We start from the raw sequence: 19,732 nt of genomic DNA, 5'->3' as shown, positions 1-19,732 counted from the left end.
GTCTTTTTCTGACTATTCAGAAAAATCAATGTCAAAATATCTCATATCATTATATATGACAGAACTTCGGGGTCAACATAGACCCTAACCCTAAAGCTTTGGGGAAGGATTATAATTCATACCCCAGGGGCATATACAGATTTTATGTAAGAGGTGATCTTATAAACTTTGGAGGGAAATTAAATGATTAGAAATTGGAGGGTCTAGTTCCCTTTTAAGAGTCAGGAGTTATTGGAAGGCAACAAGCCCACCCACGCTCTTTTTCCCCAAATGCATCGAATTAAATCTTTAAAAATATTTCGAAGATCAGATAACAGAAGCTTCGGGGTCGACGCAACCCCCTAGGATCCAGAGGCAAGCATTTCAAGTTATGCCTTAGGGGCATATATGTTTCTTATGGAAGGGGTGCTCGTATAAACTTCAAGGGGGTTCATTTGATTGAACCTTAGAAGGCTGGCTGGTTGAAATAAGGTTGGATGATTGGAAGAAAATTAGATTGTTTGAAGAAGGTTGGAGGATTAAAAGAAGGTTGAATGATTGAAAGAAGGTTGGATGATTCAAAGACGGTTGGATAATTGAAAGAAGGTTGGATGCTTGAAAGAAGGTTGGATAATTAAAAGGAGATTGGATGATTGAAAGAAAGTTGGATAATTGAAAGAGGGTTGGATAATTGAAAGGTTGAATGAGTGAAAAAAGGTTGGATGAAAGAAAGAAAGTTGGATGAATGAAAGAAGGTTGGGCGAAAGAAAGAAGGTTGGATGATTGAAAGAAGGTTGAATGATTGAAAGAAGGTTGAATGATTGAAAGAAGGTTGGATGATTAAAAAAGTTGGATGATTGAAAGAAGGATGTGTGATTGAAAGAAGGTTGGATGATTGAAAGAAGGTTAGATGATTGAAAGAAGGTTGGATGATTGAAAGAAGACTGGATGATTGAAAGAAGGCTGGACGATTTGAAAGAAGGCCGGTTGATTGAAAGAAGGCTGGATGATTAAAAAAAAGTTGGATGATTGAAAGAAGGATGTGTGATTGAAAGAAGGTTAGATGATTGAAAGAAGGTTGGATGATTGAAAGAAGACTGGATGATTGAAAGAAGGCTGGACGATTGAAAGAAGGCTGGTTGATTGAAAGAAGGCTGGATGATTAAAAAAAGGTTGGATGATTGAAAGAAGGATGTGTGATTGAAAGAAGGTTAGATGATTGGAAGAAGGTTGGATGATTGAAAGAAGGTTGGATGATTGAAAGAAGGTTGGATAATTGAAAGAAGGTTGGATGATTGAAAGAAGGTTGGATGATTGAAAGGAGGTTGCATGAGTGAAAGAAGGAGCATGATTGAAAGAAGGCTGGATGGTTTAAAGAAGGTTGGATGATTAAAAGAAGGTTGAATGATTGAAAAAATATTGAATGATCGAACGAAGGTTGGATGATTGAACGAAGGCTGGATGATTAAAAGAAGGTTGGATGATTGAAAGAAGATTGGACGATTGAAAGGAGGCTGGATGATTAAGAGAAGGCTCTAACTTTTGATGGGTAAAACTAAACTGATGAAACTTATAATATAAAATCAGCATTCTTTTGATGTAACTAATGGTATCAAATGGATTCTGTTTTTTGGAGTTTTAGCAACTATTGAGCCGCGTCGCTCCCACAGTTCGTTACCACGAACTGTTTGGTAAACAAAAAAAAAGACAAAAAAAAGTTTTTCTTCAAATAAAAAAAAGGAGAGACGTTAAAGCTTAAAATGAACGAAAAATCATATGTTCTAATCGGGAGCATAATGCCTGTTCAACCCCTACTTATTAAGCTTAAGTTTGAACTTTTTGTCTTTTACACTCCAAAAAGGACTGTTCCAGTATAAGTCTAATCATAAATGCTCTCACCATATTACTATAATACTTTACCGAAAAGAGTGAGAGATTGAGGAGGGGGTGGCTTCCTCATATACAGAAAAATTTTTGTTCGTTATCAGTTTTAATGTTACTTTTTACTTTCATTTGAAAGAACTTGCTTTTCGCTTCATGTAAGAAAAGAACCATGGCAATTAATTTATTACCGAACTTGATGTTAGTATTCTATAATATATCTTGGGCTATATGTTCTGTTTAATGGTTTGGAACGAAGCAGTGTGGTAAATATTAGCCTGAACGGTAAAATTTTTAAGTTTAAATGAAGTCTCATTGCTGAAAGATCAGACCGCTTACAGGCATGCATCAGGTACAAGCAGCTATTGCAATTAGTTGTCTGAACAGGGGTAGTCTGGGAATAAAGTCTTAGAAGCAAGATTTATTTCTAGAGAGCGTGATTATGAATTGTTGGGATGAAATGTTAAAAGATATTCTTTTTTCCTAAAAGATCTACTAAAATGTGAAATAATTAAAAAACTGCTTGCATCTCAAAATGTACTGAAACGTCAAACAAGAATTGTGGCAACTCGAAAGCATTAAAAAAGACTAACAATTAAAGCTTGGGAAAGTCATGACATTTTTGTATATATTCTTAACAAAACAAGAAAACTTAGGACGACAAAGAAAAACGAGTTAAATCCCACCCATTTAAAAAAGTGTAAAATGCAAACATTTCAGTGAGACTCGATTACTACGTTCTCCTTCGTTGTCCCACGTTTCCTTGTTTTGTCACGCTTAGCCATTATGACCCCAAAAATTATTTATAACCATTGAACTACGACTGCGTTATGGCCTTTTCATGCTTCCATTTTTAGTTCTAAGTAATTTATTTTTTTCCAAATTATATGAAAAAATTGTTTGCTATATTTCATTTTGAGATAAAAGTTTTCTTTAAAGTTGTTATTCTTGAAAGCCGACTGATTAAATTTGGATGAAGGATGATATCTGATAAGACTAAATTTGTCATAAAATCTCTAATACGGCCTCAAAAGTTAATCAATCAGTTTGCAAACCTCAAGCTCATATACTCGTAATTTGGAATAGTTTCAACTTGATCTCTGAAACGTTTATTGAAGATACTTTATGAAAAAGTGAAATTGCTGAGGGTAAGCTAGATTATAAGATATTAATTGAATATTTTGGGTAAACATAACATTGATACTTGTTTCCAATCAGTGAGACCATTAGGTAGTTTTCTTAATTCTGGGAAGGATTTAACCCGGGGTGATTTAGTTAGTGGGGTATATAAAATTCCTTGTTCCTGTGGAAAGTTTTATATTGGTAGAACTCACCAACAATTTACTGAAAGATTTATTGAGCATCGCTACTCAATAGAAAAAACCCTACAACTGAGAAAGCCTCCCGAAACTTTTGTTTCGGCTCTAGCTGAACACACATTCTTTTATCCTGAACATTTTATACAATTTGATGAGGCTACAGCTATTTCTAATGATAGAGGTTTTTCTCAGTGGGCGAGGGAGGCTATAGAAATTAAAAAACATATATTTGCTAATATTTCAATAAATAGAGACACAGGGAATTTAAATATTGACCCAATTTATGATATTCTTTTAAAAAATGAACCAATAGTCGATGGGGGAATAAAAATTTTACACAATCACCAGGGGACAAGATTACCCACTAGACCAAAACGAGTTGCTTCAATGTTAGCTTACAAAAGGATTATTTCGCAACAGAATAATTAACTAAGTTTCAATTTTCATAAATTTTCTTCAGTTGCTCTTTGATTCTCATTGAAGTAACTCGCATAGCTGCTTTTCCCTACGTGGATAAGTAGCGACAATTGTATTTATTATATTTGGTGGTGGTTTTTATTTGTTTTTAGATTAGTTTTCTTTTAATTTACTATCTTGTGCTGAAGACGCCTTGTTTTATACAGGCGAAATATCCGCGTTGTTTTAGTCTTTTAATTCTACTGGCCGTCGTCTCGTTTGAAGTTTTCTTTTTTAGAGTTTTATGTCTCTTGATTGTTTATTGTCATGTCTGGCCAGTTCGGCTTAAGAACTTTCATTCGTCAAGCTTACGGGCAGCAATTAGCCGCTTCTGTCAATTATTATTTTTCTTTGGTTAAAAAACATGCAAATTTGTTAAATCAGCAAATTTTCTTTAAAAAATTGCAAGAAGGAATCAGTGATTCCTAAATCTTTTAGAATCAATACCCATTTTGGTACTGAAAATGAATCAAAATTAAAAAACAAATTAAGCCTCATGGCTTTAAATCACATGATTTCCGAGCAAAAACAAAGACGTTTCAAGTTGTCCAAAGACTTAAATTTTGTCGAAAATTCTTTGAGGAATAACCTTCCATTTGACATTTTTCTGAGGATTAAGGAAATGGCCGTTAGATCTTTCCACCATGATTTCCATTTGTCAAAGGTTCGTTTGGTCGACAAGTTCAATAGCCTTTTGTTTGAAAAGTTCCAGAATTCGGATACTTTTTATCCTCGTTTTTGTCTGGGTCCTGCCACTAAGAATTTGTCGTCTAAAACTCTTAGTAGTCAACAAGAGGCAGTTTTGTCGAAGGGTTTTAGATTCTGTTTTCCAACCCCAATTTCTTATTCAAAAATAATCTCTAAGGTAGAGTCAGGAATTATGGCTTCTATTGATAAAGTCGAAGCTCCTCAAGAACTTAGAGCTGAAATCGTAAGGAAACTTAAGAATTTTAACATGAAAAAAATTGACAATGATATAATAAAAAATGACATTAAAATACTTTCTGATTTGAAAAAGGATAAGACCCTTACTATCACTAGGGCAGATAAAGGCAATACTATTGTAATTATGGACACCGATGATTATGATCGTAAAATGAACACAATCATTTCGGATACCACTTTTTACAAGAAATTGGATTTCGATCCTACGGATAAATATGTAAAATCGATTAGAAAGGAATTGGAGTCCCTGAAAAATAATTTACACATTACCCCACAATTTTATAATAAATTTTATCCAAGAGGTTGTTCCGCACCAAAGATCTATGGTCTACCCAAAATTCATAAGACGGGAGTCCCCCTCCGTCCCATTGTATCAACTTTTTCATCACCAGTGGCAAAATTAGGAAAGTGGATGTCGGTGGCATTGCGTCCACTCTTAGGAACACAAAAATCATATATACAAAATTCCACTGATCTTACTAACAAGTTAAAAAATTTCACACTGGAGGAGAATTCAATTCTCTGTAGTTTTGATGTAGTGTCCATGTATTCAAATTGTAACGTAAAAAAGTGCGAGGATATATTAAGGATTAAATTACAAAAGCACTTTCATTTGATACAAGATGTGACCATGGCGAGTTTGGAGATTGAAGTCATTATGAAATTGGTTATTCTTGCAAATGAACATTCTCTTTATTTTGGTTTTAGAGGTGAATTTTATAAACAGGTGTTTGGTTTGGCTATGGGGGCATCTCTCTCCCCTTTGTTGGCAAATCTCTTCATGGAATCTATTGAAACCTCCGCCATACACAGTTTTAGGCTCTCTCCTTGTTTCTGGGGCAGATTCATGGATGATGTGGTCTGCATTTGGAAACACGGTTTAGAGTCTTTAGACCTTTTCCATAAACATTTAAATAGTTTTGACAAAAACGTAAAATTTACAGTGGAGTTTGAAGAAAGTGATAAACTACCTTTTCTGGATATCTTATTGATCAAAAGTGAGTTCCATTTACTTTTTTCAGTTTATAGAAAGCCTACCCACAATGATAGGTATTTGAACTTTCACTCTTGCCACCCTATCTCAGTGAAACGGGGGGTTGTGATTGCACTGGTGGATAGAGCTTTCAGAATTTGTTCCCGGGAGTTTTTAGATTCTGAATTGTTATATTTGAGGGATGTTTTATTTTGTAATAGTTACCCGATTAAATTCATTGATAAAATAATAAAAAATAGACGCATTAAACACAACAATAGGGTTATTGGGGTTTCACAGTGCACAGAATTGGACTTACCGAAACGTTTCATTTCTTTACCTTATGTACCTACTTTGGGGGAGATGCTTAAAAGAATTTTGGGTAAACATAACATTGATACTTGTTTCCAATCAGTGAGACCATTAGGTAGTTTTCTTAATTCTGGGAAGGATTTAACCCGGGGGGATTTAGTTAGTGGGGTATTTAAAATTCCTTGTTCCTGTGGAAAGTTTTATATTGGTAGAACTCACCAACAATTTACTGAAAGATTTATTGAGCATCGCTACTCAATAGAAAAAACCCTACAACTAAGAAAGCCTCCCGAAACTTTTGTTTCGGCTCTAGCTGAACACACATTCTTTTATCCTGAACATTTTATACAATTTGATGAGGCTACAGCTATTTCTAATGATAGAGGTTTTTCTCAGTGGGCGAGGGAGGCTATAGAAATTAAAAAACATGTATTTGCTAATATTTCAATAAATAGAGACACAGGGAATTTAAATATTGACCCAATTTATGATATTCTTTTAAAAAATGAACCAATAGTCGATGGGGGAATTAAAAATTTTACACAATCACCAGGGGACAAGATTACCCACTAGACCAAAACGAGTTGCTTCAATGTTAGCTTACAAAAGGATTATTTCGCAACAGAATAATTAACTAAGTTTCAATTTTCATAAATTTTCTTCAGTTGCTCTTTGATTCTCATTGAAGTAACTCGCATAGCTGCTTTTCCCTACGTGGATAAGTAGCGACAATTGTATTTATTATATTTGGTGGTGGTTTTTATTTGTTTTTAGATTAGTTTTCTTTTAATTTACTATCTTGTGCTGAAGACGCCTTGTTTTATACAGGCGAAATATCCGCGTTGTTTTAGTCTTTTAATTCTACTGGCCGTCGTCTCGTTTGAAGTTTTCTTTTTTAGAGTTTTACCTCTCTTGATTGTTTATTAAAGTAAGGATAACCAGATTTAAAGAAATGGAATTTTTTTCTCCATTGTAAATTGTTGGGAGACAGAGGGCAGGGTGCTAATCAAGATTATACTCCGGACGCAAAAGAGGCCAGAACCGCCACTGATATATAAATTCATATGCTTATTTTTTGAGGCGAGGAATACGTAGCGATATTTCTGCGATGAACCAGATGATATTTTAGGGCAGCCAGTAGATATTGAGGTATTAATAAGCCTATAAGAAAATCTAACAGTTTACAAATAAAGACTTTCGCAAGGTGGTAATTTCTGTCATCAAACTCACCGTTACCTAGATTTTACTTTACTTATTTTGCTTTACCTTTTTTACTATAAACATTTATTTTCGTTTTTTCCAAGAATATTCTTTTGGTAGTCACTAAATCAATAATTTCTAAGGGCAGTACTTTATTTTCGTCAGTGTTGTTTCGTTGAATCGTGAATATCAATAAGCCAAAATAATTAGCTAAATGTTGCAGCACTTCTCTATGTAAAAATCCAAGAATGATATGACCTCCCCGTACTTACCCAGTGCCTAAACTGGACCGAAATCTTTGATTCAAATGTAGACTGTCCTAAATCCAACCGTTAAGATTTTAATCTCGGCCATGGGATTTTTCCCTGACCTCAAAGGATTATTTATTTGTATTGGACTTTTTTAGAAAAGTGAAGTAATATATCTTCTCTTTGAACTAATTAGCACAATCCATCTTTTTTGCTTTTTTTTCAAGTTTAACCGACCCCCCCCCCCCCACAAAAAAGTACTGCCCGTCAATCAAAACGGATTTTAGTGTACTTCCCTGGTATGTATCAGTTTCATTCAGGAACTGAATCGAATTTCATATTTTAATAACAATGGCATAATGCTTTTTAATAACAAATTGTTTGTAAATGCTTTGATTTCTCTAAGTTATTCTCATCGCTTTTTAAAATAATACATAGCCTTCATTCGCTGATAAATTAAATATAACTCATATACTTGTTTATTAGCTTTAAACTTCAAAGAGATGTTTAAACTAAACATTTGGTTAGTTGAAGTGGGGAGAGGGAAAAACCTGGAATATATTCAATAGTGTCTAGGTTAAACCCGTTAGGAATAAGAACTTTCAAAGCGTGAGAATACAAAGGAGATCCTAATTCTTACAAGAGACAGCCAAGAGAACAAATTTTAATAGAATTCAATGATTTTATGAGTTTAAAAGATATAACATTATCCGTAAACTTCCCAGCATCTCATTGGATAACACCAAAACAGTCGAGAATTCGATTTAATTTTTGGTAAATTCCCGTTCTCAAAACTTCGTTCTGTTCGTGAAGAAAAATAATAATATGATAAAATTTATTTGCTTTTCAGAATGTCAGAGCCACCATCTTATAAGCGTCGTGGCATTACTCTCTTTGGTTCTTTATTACTGATCGGACTGGGAATAACTGGTATGACAATGGATGATGACTCAACGACTGAATTCGTCATTGGATTTATTTTATTCAGCGTTGGAATTATGCTTGGAATGACGTTCTTCGCCAAACGCCAAGAAATAGTAGTGGATATCGTTCCCGTCACACAAAACATCACACCATACGATCCAAAATCCGATAGCCCTCCAAGGTATGAAGAAGTGGTAGAACCCCCTCCTCCTTACACAGAGCTTTATATATAGCACATTTAAGGGGCTCGTTACTGGCGTTAAGGGACTGCTTGTCAGGTGTTACCCTAACTTATCCTTCCGTTTTTGCAGATGAGGTAACTTACCTTTTGCTTGAATTACCAAGGGATCAGGAATACAAGAAGATTGATACGAATACTTCATTTAGCAGGGGAAACGGATGGAACCAGCAGTCCAACTCTGGAATGAGTCCCTACATAGGGGTCATTAGGGCAACATCACTTTGAACGTTTTTCTAGGATTTCTATATGTGCTTCGCTTAATTTGCCTTCTCCGGGGTCCCCCTGAAATAAATCCTGCCTATATGCTCACCGTCCTTGTTGAATAATTAGTCTCTTTGCCCAGGGAACATCCTAAAGTACACCCTAGAATACCCTAACACCCTAGCAGGAAGTACACTAGCTGGAAGGCCTGGAATTCTAGCAAACTGCATTAGAAACTAAACAGTGGATTCTTGAAAGTTTCGGTGGTTGGTGGATCCACTACAGCCAAATCAATGCCTGGCCCAGTTTGGACATACGTAAATGGTAAGTGTGATGAATAAACTAAGTTCTTGACGTTTTGTTTCAGCTATAGTGGCCTCTGTACTATCAATATTATTTTAATTAGGTCCAATTTAGTACAATAATATTTAGGGTCAATGGGTGATGTTGATTCATGGAAATGTAGTGGAGGGGGCAAAATTGTTTTCAGAATGTAGAAAGTTGTTGTTTTACTATCTTTTTTAAATAAAAATGCGAAAAACGTTATTTTTAAATGAAAAGCAATAAAAAAAATATACTTTTCAAAATCTAGAGAAGGGAAAGAAATATTTAGGAGTGGCAAATGACCTTTGCAGGGACGAAACAAATTCGCGAAAAAAGTAAACCTAAAAATACTCATAATTTTATATTGTTTTATTCATTCATACTATATCAACTCTTTTAACAATTCAGTATCTTTTAAGTTCATTACCTTGACAATTACTTACTTTAGCGCTTTCAGAACTGGGCACCTCTTTTTTCATAGAATACCTATACATTGACGCTCCTGTTAACACCCCAATCAGTCTCACCGTCTTATCTCTCTTTATTCCCTTCTCACAACAGCAAAATTTGTAGTAAAGTCGATTTGTGGCAATACTATAGTGGGTTGTTAACCTTACCTAAGGAGGGGGTATAGTTATGGTCCTAAGGATGATTAAAACTCGGGTAGCATTTCTTTAGGGAGGGCCTGACTAATTGTCTGAAGCGAATCAACTGATAATTTACGAGAAGCTTAAATAACGGTTTATATATATATATATATATATATATATATATATATATATATATATATATATATATATATATATATATATATATATATATATATATATATATATATATATATATATATATATATATATATATATATATATATATATATATATATATATATATATATATATATATAGGGTTGGTATAATATAATACTTTTATTAATGCAACACACAACGATACAGGGTGTGGCTCTACATATGCCACTGGGACTGTTTGCCCCACAGAATAAATAAATACAATAAAACAATTAAAAGCTATAAAACATTTAGACACAATATTCCAAGGTATTCCTAAATAAAAGGACTAGAGGTCAGTCTACAATCAATATAGATCATTTAAAGTTACTGGATCCCATAAAATGTATCTGTTACACCATAGGTCAACTACATCAATCTGGCCCACAGACAACATACCAAGGAAGCAGTTATTTTTCAGTATCCTTGAATGGGGATGGTTTTCAAAGATTTTTCATATTTTTAATGGTTAAATTTCACTTCTTATCCTAGTAAAGTGATATTTCCGAAACCCGTGATTTTATTTTGCGCCATTAATATTTTATTTCATATTAAATTAATTTCTGCTTAATGGGACAGGTTACCACAGTAAACTTCCCTTTAACAAAAATTGTCCGCAACCCTTGTCATTTTAATCTAAAGAAAATTAGCTTTTGGACAGTTTAAAACATGCTTATAATGCCATTCTTATTTAGTGGTTCATTCTGCCTTTGTACCTCAATTTGCTGATTGAGGGTTATTTCATGGCAAGTGTAGCCTGAAAATTCTGCCTGATCTTTATGACGAACAATTGGGTTTGTCTAACCCTGTGTTTCTTTTTTTGATTGTTTTTTCGTCTGGTACGTGTTTGCACCTTGACAATAAACTGTTGTTTTAATTAGAGAGACGCAGGGCCATACCTTTTCTAATATGTTTCTTCTCTTATTATGACCAACTAATGGCTTAAGAATGTATATTAGTGTGTTTACTTAAATTAGATCTAAGTCATTGTAGACACTATTTGATTAATTTGCGTTTAAATTTGATTCCCAGTAATAACTAATTTATTTGGATGCGTTGTCCGGTTTTAGGAATGCCTGGGAGAAATTATATATAACATTATTGGTTTTTAATTTCAAACTTCCACATATTTGTTTTTAATACAAAATATTTCATATTTCCTTTCAATAGTTCAAAGCCATTCAGGCTACAAGTAGCACTTGCTTTGATATTTCCTAGGCCTAATTTAAGTTCTGAGTTTATCCCACTTGATGAGAAATTGGTAGAAAAATTCTTAATACTTCATAGAGTACTTCATACAGATACTAGTTGACAAGTTTTAGTTTGCTTTCTGAAGGTGTGAACTGTTTGTATCAGGATACAATTGTACTACCTTTGAAATTTTCTAACAACAAGGTCTTGAAAAATCATAAAAAATCAAAATTTAGTTCCAAATACGTAAAAATGTGTTGTTAATAAAAAAAAATGTGATAAAAAAATAGTAAGAAAAAATTGTGATAAAAATTGTTATAACAAAAAATTGTGATAGAAAAATGTGATTAAAAATAGATATACAGTATTTAAATAAACATATACAAATAATATAAATATATACATATATATATATATATATATATATATATATATATATATATATATATATATATATATATATATATATATTGTACCCATATACAAATAAGATACAAATACAGATTAAAAACATATACAAATAACAAAAATATAATAATACAAACACATACAAATATATAAATATATAAATAAACCACTAACTGCTGCATACATAAAGAAAAAACACACAATTTTATATACAAATACATTCTTTTTTGTTAAGCGAGAGCTTAATTACTTTCTTACTCGTTTTGTAAACACAATGTGGCGCTTAATAGAAACATTCCGTTTCTGGTCGGCTTTTAGTTGCATTGTTATTTGCACACTTAAATTAGCATTAGTAAACATTTCAAGGATTATTATTGACTGAAAAGATATATACATTGACCTGAAGTCACCTGGCTTAGGTAAAAAAAAACACTGGTTGAAACTGAACAGTTACTTATGAAAATAAACACGATGTATATATATATATATATATATATATATATATATATATATATATATATATATATATATATATATATATATATATATATATATATATATATATATGTCTAAGCATTGGAATCAATTCCAATTATTCCTTTATTATCTGTTAATAAAGTTTATAAAGTTTAAATACAAATTATATCTTGAACAGACACAGGAATCAATATTATTTTCCATGTAGGTTTAAAGGGTTATCCCTTCTCAGCCATCAGGGTTTTTTTTTTTAAATTAAATAAAAAAGAACAATTTCTTTTTAACTGAAAGCAAGGAGCTACATTAAAACTTAAAACGAACAGAAATTACTTCGTATATAATAGGGACTGCTTCCTCATCAACGCCCCACTCTTTACGCTAAAGTTTGACTCTTTCTCTCAACTCTTCTTTTTAAAACAGTAAAAAAAAACTTTAGCGTAAAGAGCGGGGCGTTGGTGAGGAAGCAGCCCCTTTCATATACGAAGTAATTTCCGTTTCGTTTTAAGTTTTAATGTCGCTCCTTGCTTTCAATTAAAAAAAAACTTGTTTTTTTTTATTCAATTTCTGAACGTTTTTGAATCAATGCATGTTTTGATTTTGGCTCTCCGCAGAGGAATAATTAAAACGGAATTTGCATATATATTTTTTTTTGTCTAAATGGCTTTCTCATAGTTTTGATCGAATGATTTTGAGAAAAAAGGAGCGGGGGAGGAAGCTTAGTTGCCCTCCGATTTTTTGGTTACTTAAAAAGGCAACTAGAACTTTTAATTTTTTACGAATGTTTTTATTAGTAAAAGATATACGTAACTTATAAATTAGCTTACGTAACAAACTTTTGTATTCTCATGTTTTTATTACATATATGAGGGGTTCACCCTCTCATCAGTACCTCGCTCTTTACACTAAAGCTTAAATTTTGTCCCAATTCATTAAGAATGACCCCTGAATCACAAAAGCCCTAGAATAAATAGTTGAAATTAATACAAATACTTTAGCGTAAGGAGCAAGGTATTAGGAGGAGGTGAACCCCTCATATGCGTAATAATTCCTGTTGGTTTTAAGCTTTAATGCTGCTCCTTACTTCCAGTTGAAAAAACTTTTTCATATTTAGTTTTTCATTGTTTTTTTTTTTAAGTAATGGTAGAAAATCCTGTGCTCCCTTCATGGAAATTTTCTTCCCCCGTGACAAATTCCTCGATGGAAAGTTCCCCCAACATATCCCCCTTTGCTCAACCCCTCCCCCAACCAAAAATTCCCCCCGAAAAGGTCTGTACACTTCCCAATAACCATTATTATGTGTACTGGTCAAAGTTTGTAACTTGTAGCCCCTCCCACGGGGATTGTGGGGGAGTAAGTCGTCCCCAAAGACATAGTTATAAGGTTTTTCGACTACGCTGAATAAAATGGCTATCTCATAATTTTGATCCGTTGACTTTGGGAAAATAATTAGCGTGGGAGGGGGCCTAAGTGCCCTCCAGTTATTTCGGTCACGTAAAAAGGGCACTAGAAATTTTCATTTCCGTTAGAATGAGCCCTCTCGCAACATTCTAGGACCACTGGGTCGATACGATCACCCTTGGGAAAAAAAAACAAAAAACAAACAAACACGCATCCGTGTCTGCCTTCTGGCAAAAATACAAAATTCCACATTTTTATAGATAGGAGCTTGAAACTTCTACAATAGGTTTCGCTGATACGCTGAATCTGATGATGTGATTTTTGTTAAGATTCTGACTTTTACGGGGTGTTTTCCCCTATTTTCTAAAATAAGGCGAATTTTCTCAGGCTGGTAACTTTTGATGGGTAAGACTAAACTTGATGAAACTTATATATTTAAAATCAGCATTAAAATGGGATTCTTTTGATGTAGCTTTTGGTATCAAAATTCCATTTTTTAGAGTTTTAGTTACTATTGAGCCGGGTCGCTCTTTACTACAGTTCGTTACCACGAACTGTTTGAAAAAACAATAATTATATACTCTTCGAATTCTTTAATCACAGCAATGTTTTTTCTTGGTACATCAAACAGTTCGTGGTAACGAACTGTAGTATGGAGCGACCCGGCTCAATAGTAAAGGAAACTCTAAAAACCGGAATATTGATGCTAAAAGATACATCAAAAGAATCGGGTTTTCATGCTGATTTTAAATATACAAGTTTACGAACTTTAGTAAGGAGCGACCCGGCTCAATAGTAACCAAAACTCTAAAAAATGGAATTTTGATACCAATAGCTACATCAAAAGAATTGCATTTTAACTGATTTTAAATATATAAGTTTCATCAAATTTAGTCTTTGTCATCAAAAGTTACGAGCCTGAGAAAATTTACCTTATTTTGGGAAATAGGGGGAAACACCCCCTAAGAGTCATAGAATCTTAACGAAAATCACACCATCGCATTCAGCGTATCAGAGAACCCTACAGCAAAAATTTCAAGCTCCTATCTACAAAAATGTGGAATTTCGTATTTTTTGCCAGAAGACAGATCACGGGTGCGTGTTTATTTGTTTTTTTTTTTTTTTTTTTTTTCTTCTCTTTCCCAGGGGTCATCGTATCGACCAAGTGGTCCTAGAATGTCGTAAGAGGTCTCATTCTAATGGAAATTAAAAGTTCTAGTGCCCTTTTTAAGTGACCATAAAAATTGGAGGGCACCTAGACCCCCTCTCACACTCATTTTTTTCATAAATTCAACGGATCAAAATTTAGAGATAGCCATTTTGTTCCGAATAGTCGAAAACCATAATAACTATGACTTTAGGGATGACTTACTCCCCCACAGTCCCTGGGGGAGGGGCTGCAAGTTACAAACTTTGACCAGTGTTTACATACAGTAATGGTTATTGGGAAGTGTACAGACGTTTTCAGGGGGATTCTTTTGGTTTGGGGGTTGGGTTGAGGAAAGGGGGATATGTGGGAGGATCTTTCCTTGGAGGAATATGTCATGGGGGAAAAGAAACTCAATGAAAAGGGCGCAGGATTTCCTAGCATTACTATAAAAAAAAACAATGAAAAAATAAACATGAAAAAGTTTTCAGAACAGAGATAATTAAGCATATGAGGGGTTCTAAAAATAATTTAGCATAAAGAGCAATATATTTAGGAGGAAATAAATACATCGCTCTTTATGCTAAAGTATTTTCTGTAATTTCAACTACTTATTCTACGGCCTTTCTGATTCAGGGGTCATTCTTAAAGAATTGGGACAAAACTTAAGATTTAGTATAAAGAGCGAGGTATTAACGAGGGGACACACCCCCTCATATACATAACAAAAATATAAGAACATAAAAGTTTGTTACGTAAGTTAATTCTTAAGTTACGTATATTTTTTACTAATAAAAACGTTCGTTAAAAATTAAAAGTTCTAGTTACCTTTTTAAGTAACCGAAAAATTGGAGGGCAACTACGCCTCCTTCCCCACCCCTTATTTCTCAAAATCGTCTGGTCAAAATTAAGAGAAAGCCATTTAGCCAAAAAAAAAATTAGTATGCAAATTTCATTTTAATAATTTATGTGCGGAGAGCCAAAATCAAACATGCATTAATTCAAAAACGTTCAGAAATTAAATAAAAAAAAACTAGTTTTTTTAACTGAAAGTAAGGAGCGACATTAAAACTTAAAACGAACAGAAATTACTCCGTATATGAAATGGGTTTTCCCCTCCCTAATCCCTCGCTCTTTACGCTAAAGTTTGACTCTTTGCCACAATTCTAATTTTTAAAACAATTATAAACTCTAGCGTAAAGAGCGAGGGATTGCGGAAGGGAAAACCCATTTCATGTACGGAGTAATTTCTGTTCGTTTTAAGTTTTAATGTCGCTCCTTACTTTCAGTTAAAAAAAACTAGTTTTTTTTATTGAATATTTTAAAAAGTCCCAGCAAAACTTTTAACCTGATAAGTCTTGAACTGCAATGTAAACGTTAAGAAAATTTCAACTCTAATAGATATTTAGATAGATACTAGACCATAACAGAGAACTGTGAATAGTCTCTCTTTAAGGGGTTCTTACAAAAAGACTTTGTTATTAAAATATATGCATATGCAATTGCGAACGCTAAAAATTCTATGGTTATTAAAGGTTAGCAAAATACATTTACAACTATATATTTCCTCAATAAAAGTAGTTACCACAACTATATACATTAATTATTTGCTTTTTTTTAACCTTTGTTTTCGAACTTTTTCCTGTTCTATATTGAACAAACTATTCTCAGAAATTACTTTCAGCTCTCTCTCTCTCTCTCTCTCTCTCTCTCTCTCTCTCTCTCTCTCTCTCTCTCTCTCTCTCTCTCTCTCTCTCTCTCTCTCTCTCTCTCGCCTGTTAATTTATAAACTAGAGATACCGAACATTCTGTCTCAACCAAGGCTCGTCTTCGCTATTGCTTATGCCCGTCTTCGCTATTGCTTATGATGCGAAAATTCCCCTGTAAATTTGGACAGTAGATAAAAGTCCAGTAATGTGACCTTTCTCACTATCGAGCTCATTTAGAGAAATAAAAAAAGTGTAGGATATGCCCTTTTGTTTCTGACATACCAACATACTAGTTTCTCTTTCTAACATTATATTGTATTTATAGGCTATTTCAAGCTGTCAAAAAGCTTTGTCCGTTTATGATGATCAGTTTGATGAGGCCGAGTTCAAATCTGTCACCTACTGCACTGCATCTGCTCTCCTCAAGACTCTGCTCGTACATAATAACTAAAAAAGTGAATGTGAGACATCCTCCTAAATGCACAGTAAATTGTGCAGTGTGTCAGCATCCAAAAGTAAAACCAGGATCTAATTAAATTATGTAAGCAAACTAAGAAATCGTTCTGTGAATAACACTGAATGTGAGTGGTGCCTATACTGAAATAAAGGACATTGAAATCTCAGTTAGTGATTTATTGTATTAAATAAAATTTTTTGAATAGACCTGTATAATTTTTTCTCGAATCTTTGCTGCTCCGTAATGCTGTTTAAAATGAAAAAATCTCTAATATTTTATGTAAGAACGAGTTAATCTACTTTATTCGAGGTTAGTTTGTTTTATAAAAACAGACATAGAGATGTATTTTAATCTGACTGTAGACGAAGTTACCCTGATTCCAAGAAAATCTGGGTTAACATTGCCTTCCAAAGAGATCGCTAAGTCAAAGAATTCAACCTTAGTTGTAACGTTTATTGCCCGATGTCTATGACACTAATCTACTATTCTATGACACTAATCTACTATTCTTCAAAACTCTCTTAGACACTGATCGTTTAAACAAGAAACATATCTCATAATTCATCTAAAAGAAAAAGAAACACAATATGACATAACATAAACATAAGTCCAAATAAGTGGATCGTCCATTCACTATTTTTCTTGCCGCAGCGTTTTGTGTAATACCTTCTGCAGCTTCATTTCAAGAAGGTATGCAGGTATGTGGGAAAGGTGGAAACATGGAATGTCAGAAGTTAGATATACGGTTTAATTGTGTGTTTTGCAATTACACGGTTTAATTGTTTTTTCGACGTTCATTGAGGTAAACAATTCCATGCATGAAGAATATGCTTAAAAAGATGAGTCCAATGATAAATTCAGCAAGTCCAATGAAAAAGACTCATCTTATCACTTGAGCCTGATTGAATGCATGACGCAATGTAAGTTATTCATTAAAAAAATTAATCGTAGTTAATTTTCGGTTGGATTTTTTTAGGGGGGGGGTGTAACCCAGTCATTACTAAAAAATTGTAATTCTAGTTAATTTATGGTTGGATTATTTCTAGGTGCATTAATTTGATGTTGATTTGAGAGCGTACTATATGCATATCAGCCATTGTTTCAATGCCAGAGCCCTGTAAAGAATGAACCACTATTTATGATGAGAATATTTCCTATTTGTAGAGAGCATGTTTCTATATGTGTATTAGCCATTGTTTTAACGCCAGAACCCCGTAAAGAATGAACCATAATTTGTAATGGAAACGTTTCTTATTTGGAACGAGAATATTTCCTATTTGCACATTAGCTATTGTTTTAACTCCAGAGCCCTGTAAAGAATGAGCCACTATTTCTAATGAGATTGTTTCCAAATTGTCCAGGTCCTATATATTAGCATTGCCTCACCCCTCCAAACCCAGAAATCATCTTGATAAGGCCATGGGGACAGGCGTTCCAAGTCAGCTAAGACTCGTTTTGAGAATGAGTACAAGGTTATTGGCCATTTTTTATCCTATAAAGTAACTAACTAGCCTTTAAGTTTATTTATTAGAGAGAAAATGTCCGCTGTTCATTAGGTAATATCATAGGTAATGTTATTTTTCAGATTTAAGAAGAACTTTTTGATTAAAAAAAGATCTGCGGAGCTGACTTTCTTTCTACAAATGTGCAGATAGTCTTTCATCTTAATTAGGCTATTTATATGCTTTTTGTCTTCAGGATTAGTTTGAACCCATCTCAACCTTCATATGATATAAACATAGAAAATGGGGTAGAAACCCATTTATCGTAGAGCTTACTGTTTGAAATCAGGTGGGCACCTAAAACAATCCATAGATGATTCCTCTGGAAAACATCTAGCAAATTCTCCTCCTTCTTCAGAAGCACCCAAGTTTCAAAGCCATATCAGATGGTATGACAATCAAAATGGTATGGGCAATGGTGACTTTCAAAACGCTGTTTCAGTTGTGATAAGAATTGACCGAGAAAAGGAATAAATAGAGAGGTTCTATAGTGAGCAAGCAGATCAAGAGTGTATTGGCAATCAACTAAGTTTTATCGAAGATAGAAGCAAAAGCAGTAGAAGGATGATCTCCCATTTTGATTGTTCGGGAAGAGTCTTTGCATGTCTGCAAGTGGCAGCCAAATCGCTGTCGACTTACTTACTTCTCACTGAAAATTCTCCCGGACAATCCTTCTTCCCTGCAGAAAACTTCCCCGAGAAAACTATCCGTATGTTTCCCAATAACAAATAATAGCTGCAAGCAATGGATAAATTACAAAACTTAAAAATGCACTTACACTTCTACAATCGCGTTCTCTGATTATATTGTAGTTTGGGAGGGGGGGAGATACCTCAAAGGGTGCAATTCAATACCAAAAAATCCTAGCTCTCATTGTGTTATCAAATAAATACAGAATTACATCTAAGGGAGAGACGAGGGGAGGGCGGAGGTAGAAATTGATGTATATTTTCCTGGGCCGTAACCAAATTTTTGTTTCGGGAGGGGGGATACGGGGGTTTATAAAAGATACTTTTAAAAAAAGCCGCATCAAAATCGTGAAATCGATATCTATTCTCACCTGATTTCTGGGAATATATCTGGTCTACAAAGTTATTATGAAAGTAAAGAGTAACATTAAACCCCAAAATAAGAAGAATTTATTCTGTATAGGAGGGGGACTGTCCCTTCTCTATCCGTACCTCCACCTCATGGTCGCAGAGACTTTGGAGGGTGCTCATTAGATCAGAATTGAGAGTTTAAGTACTTTTTTTAAAAGCCGAAACTGATTGGAGACCAACAAGCCATGGAGGAGAGAGGTATTTTTTAGGCGGTGTTTTCCGTGTTTTTTCCCTGAGGAGGGGATATATTCCACTGGGGATATTATTCAGGGGGGGGGGGGGTTCTCAGGGGGTGATTTTTGCTAGGGGTATTTTGCAGGGGTATCTTTTGAGGGGTAAAGACCTGCCATTGAACTAATAACATTTGTTAATTTTTCTTTGAAATAATTGCTCTGAGCAGCAAAGCACCGTATAAGTTGCAGACTTCCGTATAGGTTCTGAAGAATTGCTTAAAGGCTGAAATTCAACAGACGGAAGAAATGGCAAGGTTAAGACTGTGTGAACTACAGCGAATGTAAAGTACCTTTGGATACCGTTTGTGTACTACTGCCT

At 33.9% G+C, this 19,732-nt stretch overlaps 1 protein-coding gene across 1 annotated transcript; it reads left to right on the top strand.

Moving 5' to 3' along the window:
• The first annotated feature begins 6,547 nt into the window (after positions 1–6,547).
• LOC136034868 (uncharacterized) lies at positions 6,548–16,784 on the top strand. Its single transcript, XM_065716340.1, has 3 exons — positions 6,548–6,587; positions 8,164–8,418; positions 16,447–16,784. Exons 2-3 carry the CDS (start codon positions 8,165–8,167, stop codon positions 16,655–16,657), a joined length of 465 nt encoding a protein of 154 aa, XP_065572412.1. The 5' UTR covers positions 6,548–6,587; position 8,164; the 3' UTR covers positions 16,658–16,784.
• Positions 16,785–19,732: the final 2,948 nt, after the last annotated feature.

This window comes from Artemia franciscana, chromosome 13, assembly GCF_032884065.1.
Source record: "Artemia franciscana chromosome 13, ASM3288406v1, whole genome shotgun sequence".
Classification (NCBI taxonomy): Eukaryota; Metazoa; Arthropoda; class Branchiopoda; order Anostraca; family Artemiidae; genus Artemia; species Artemia franciscana.
The sequence above is the reverse complement of the archived record's forward strand: the minus strand, read 5'-3'. Positions and strand labels throughout refer to the sequence as shown.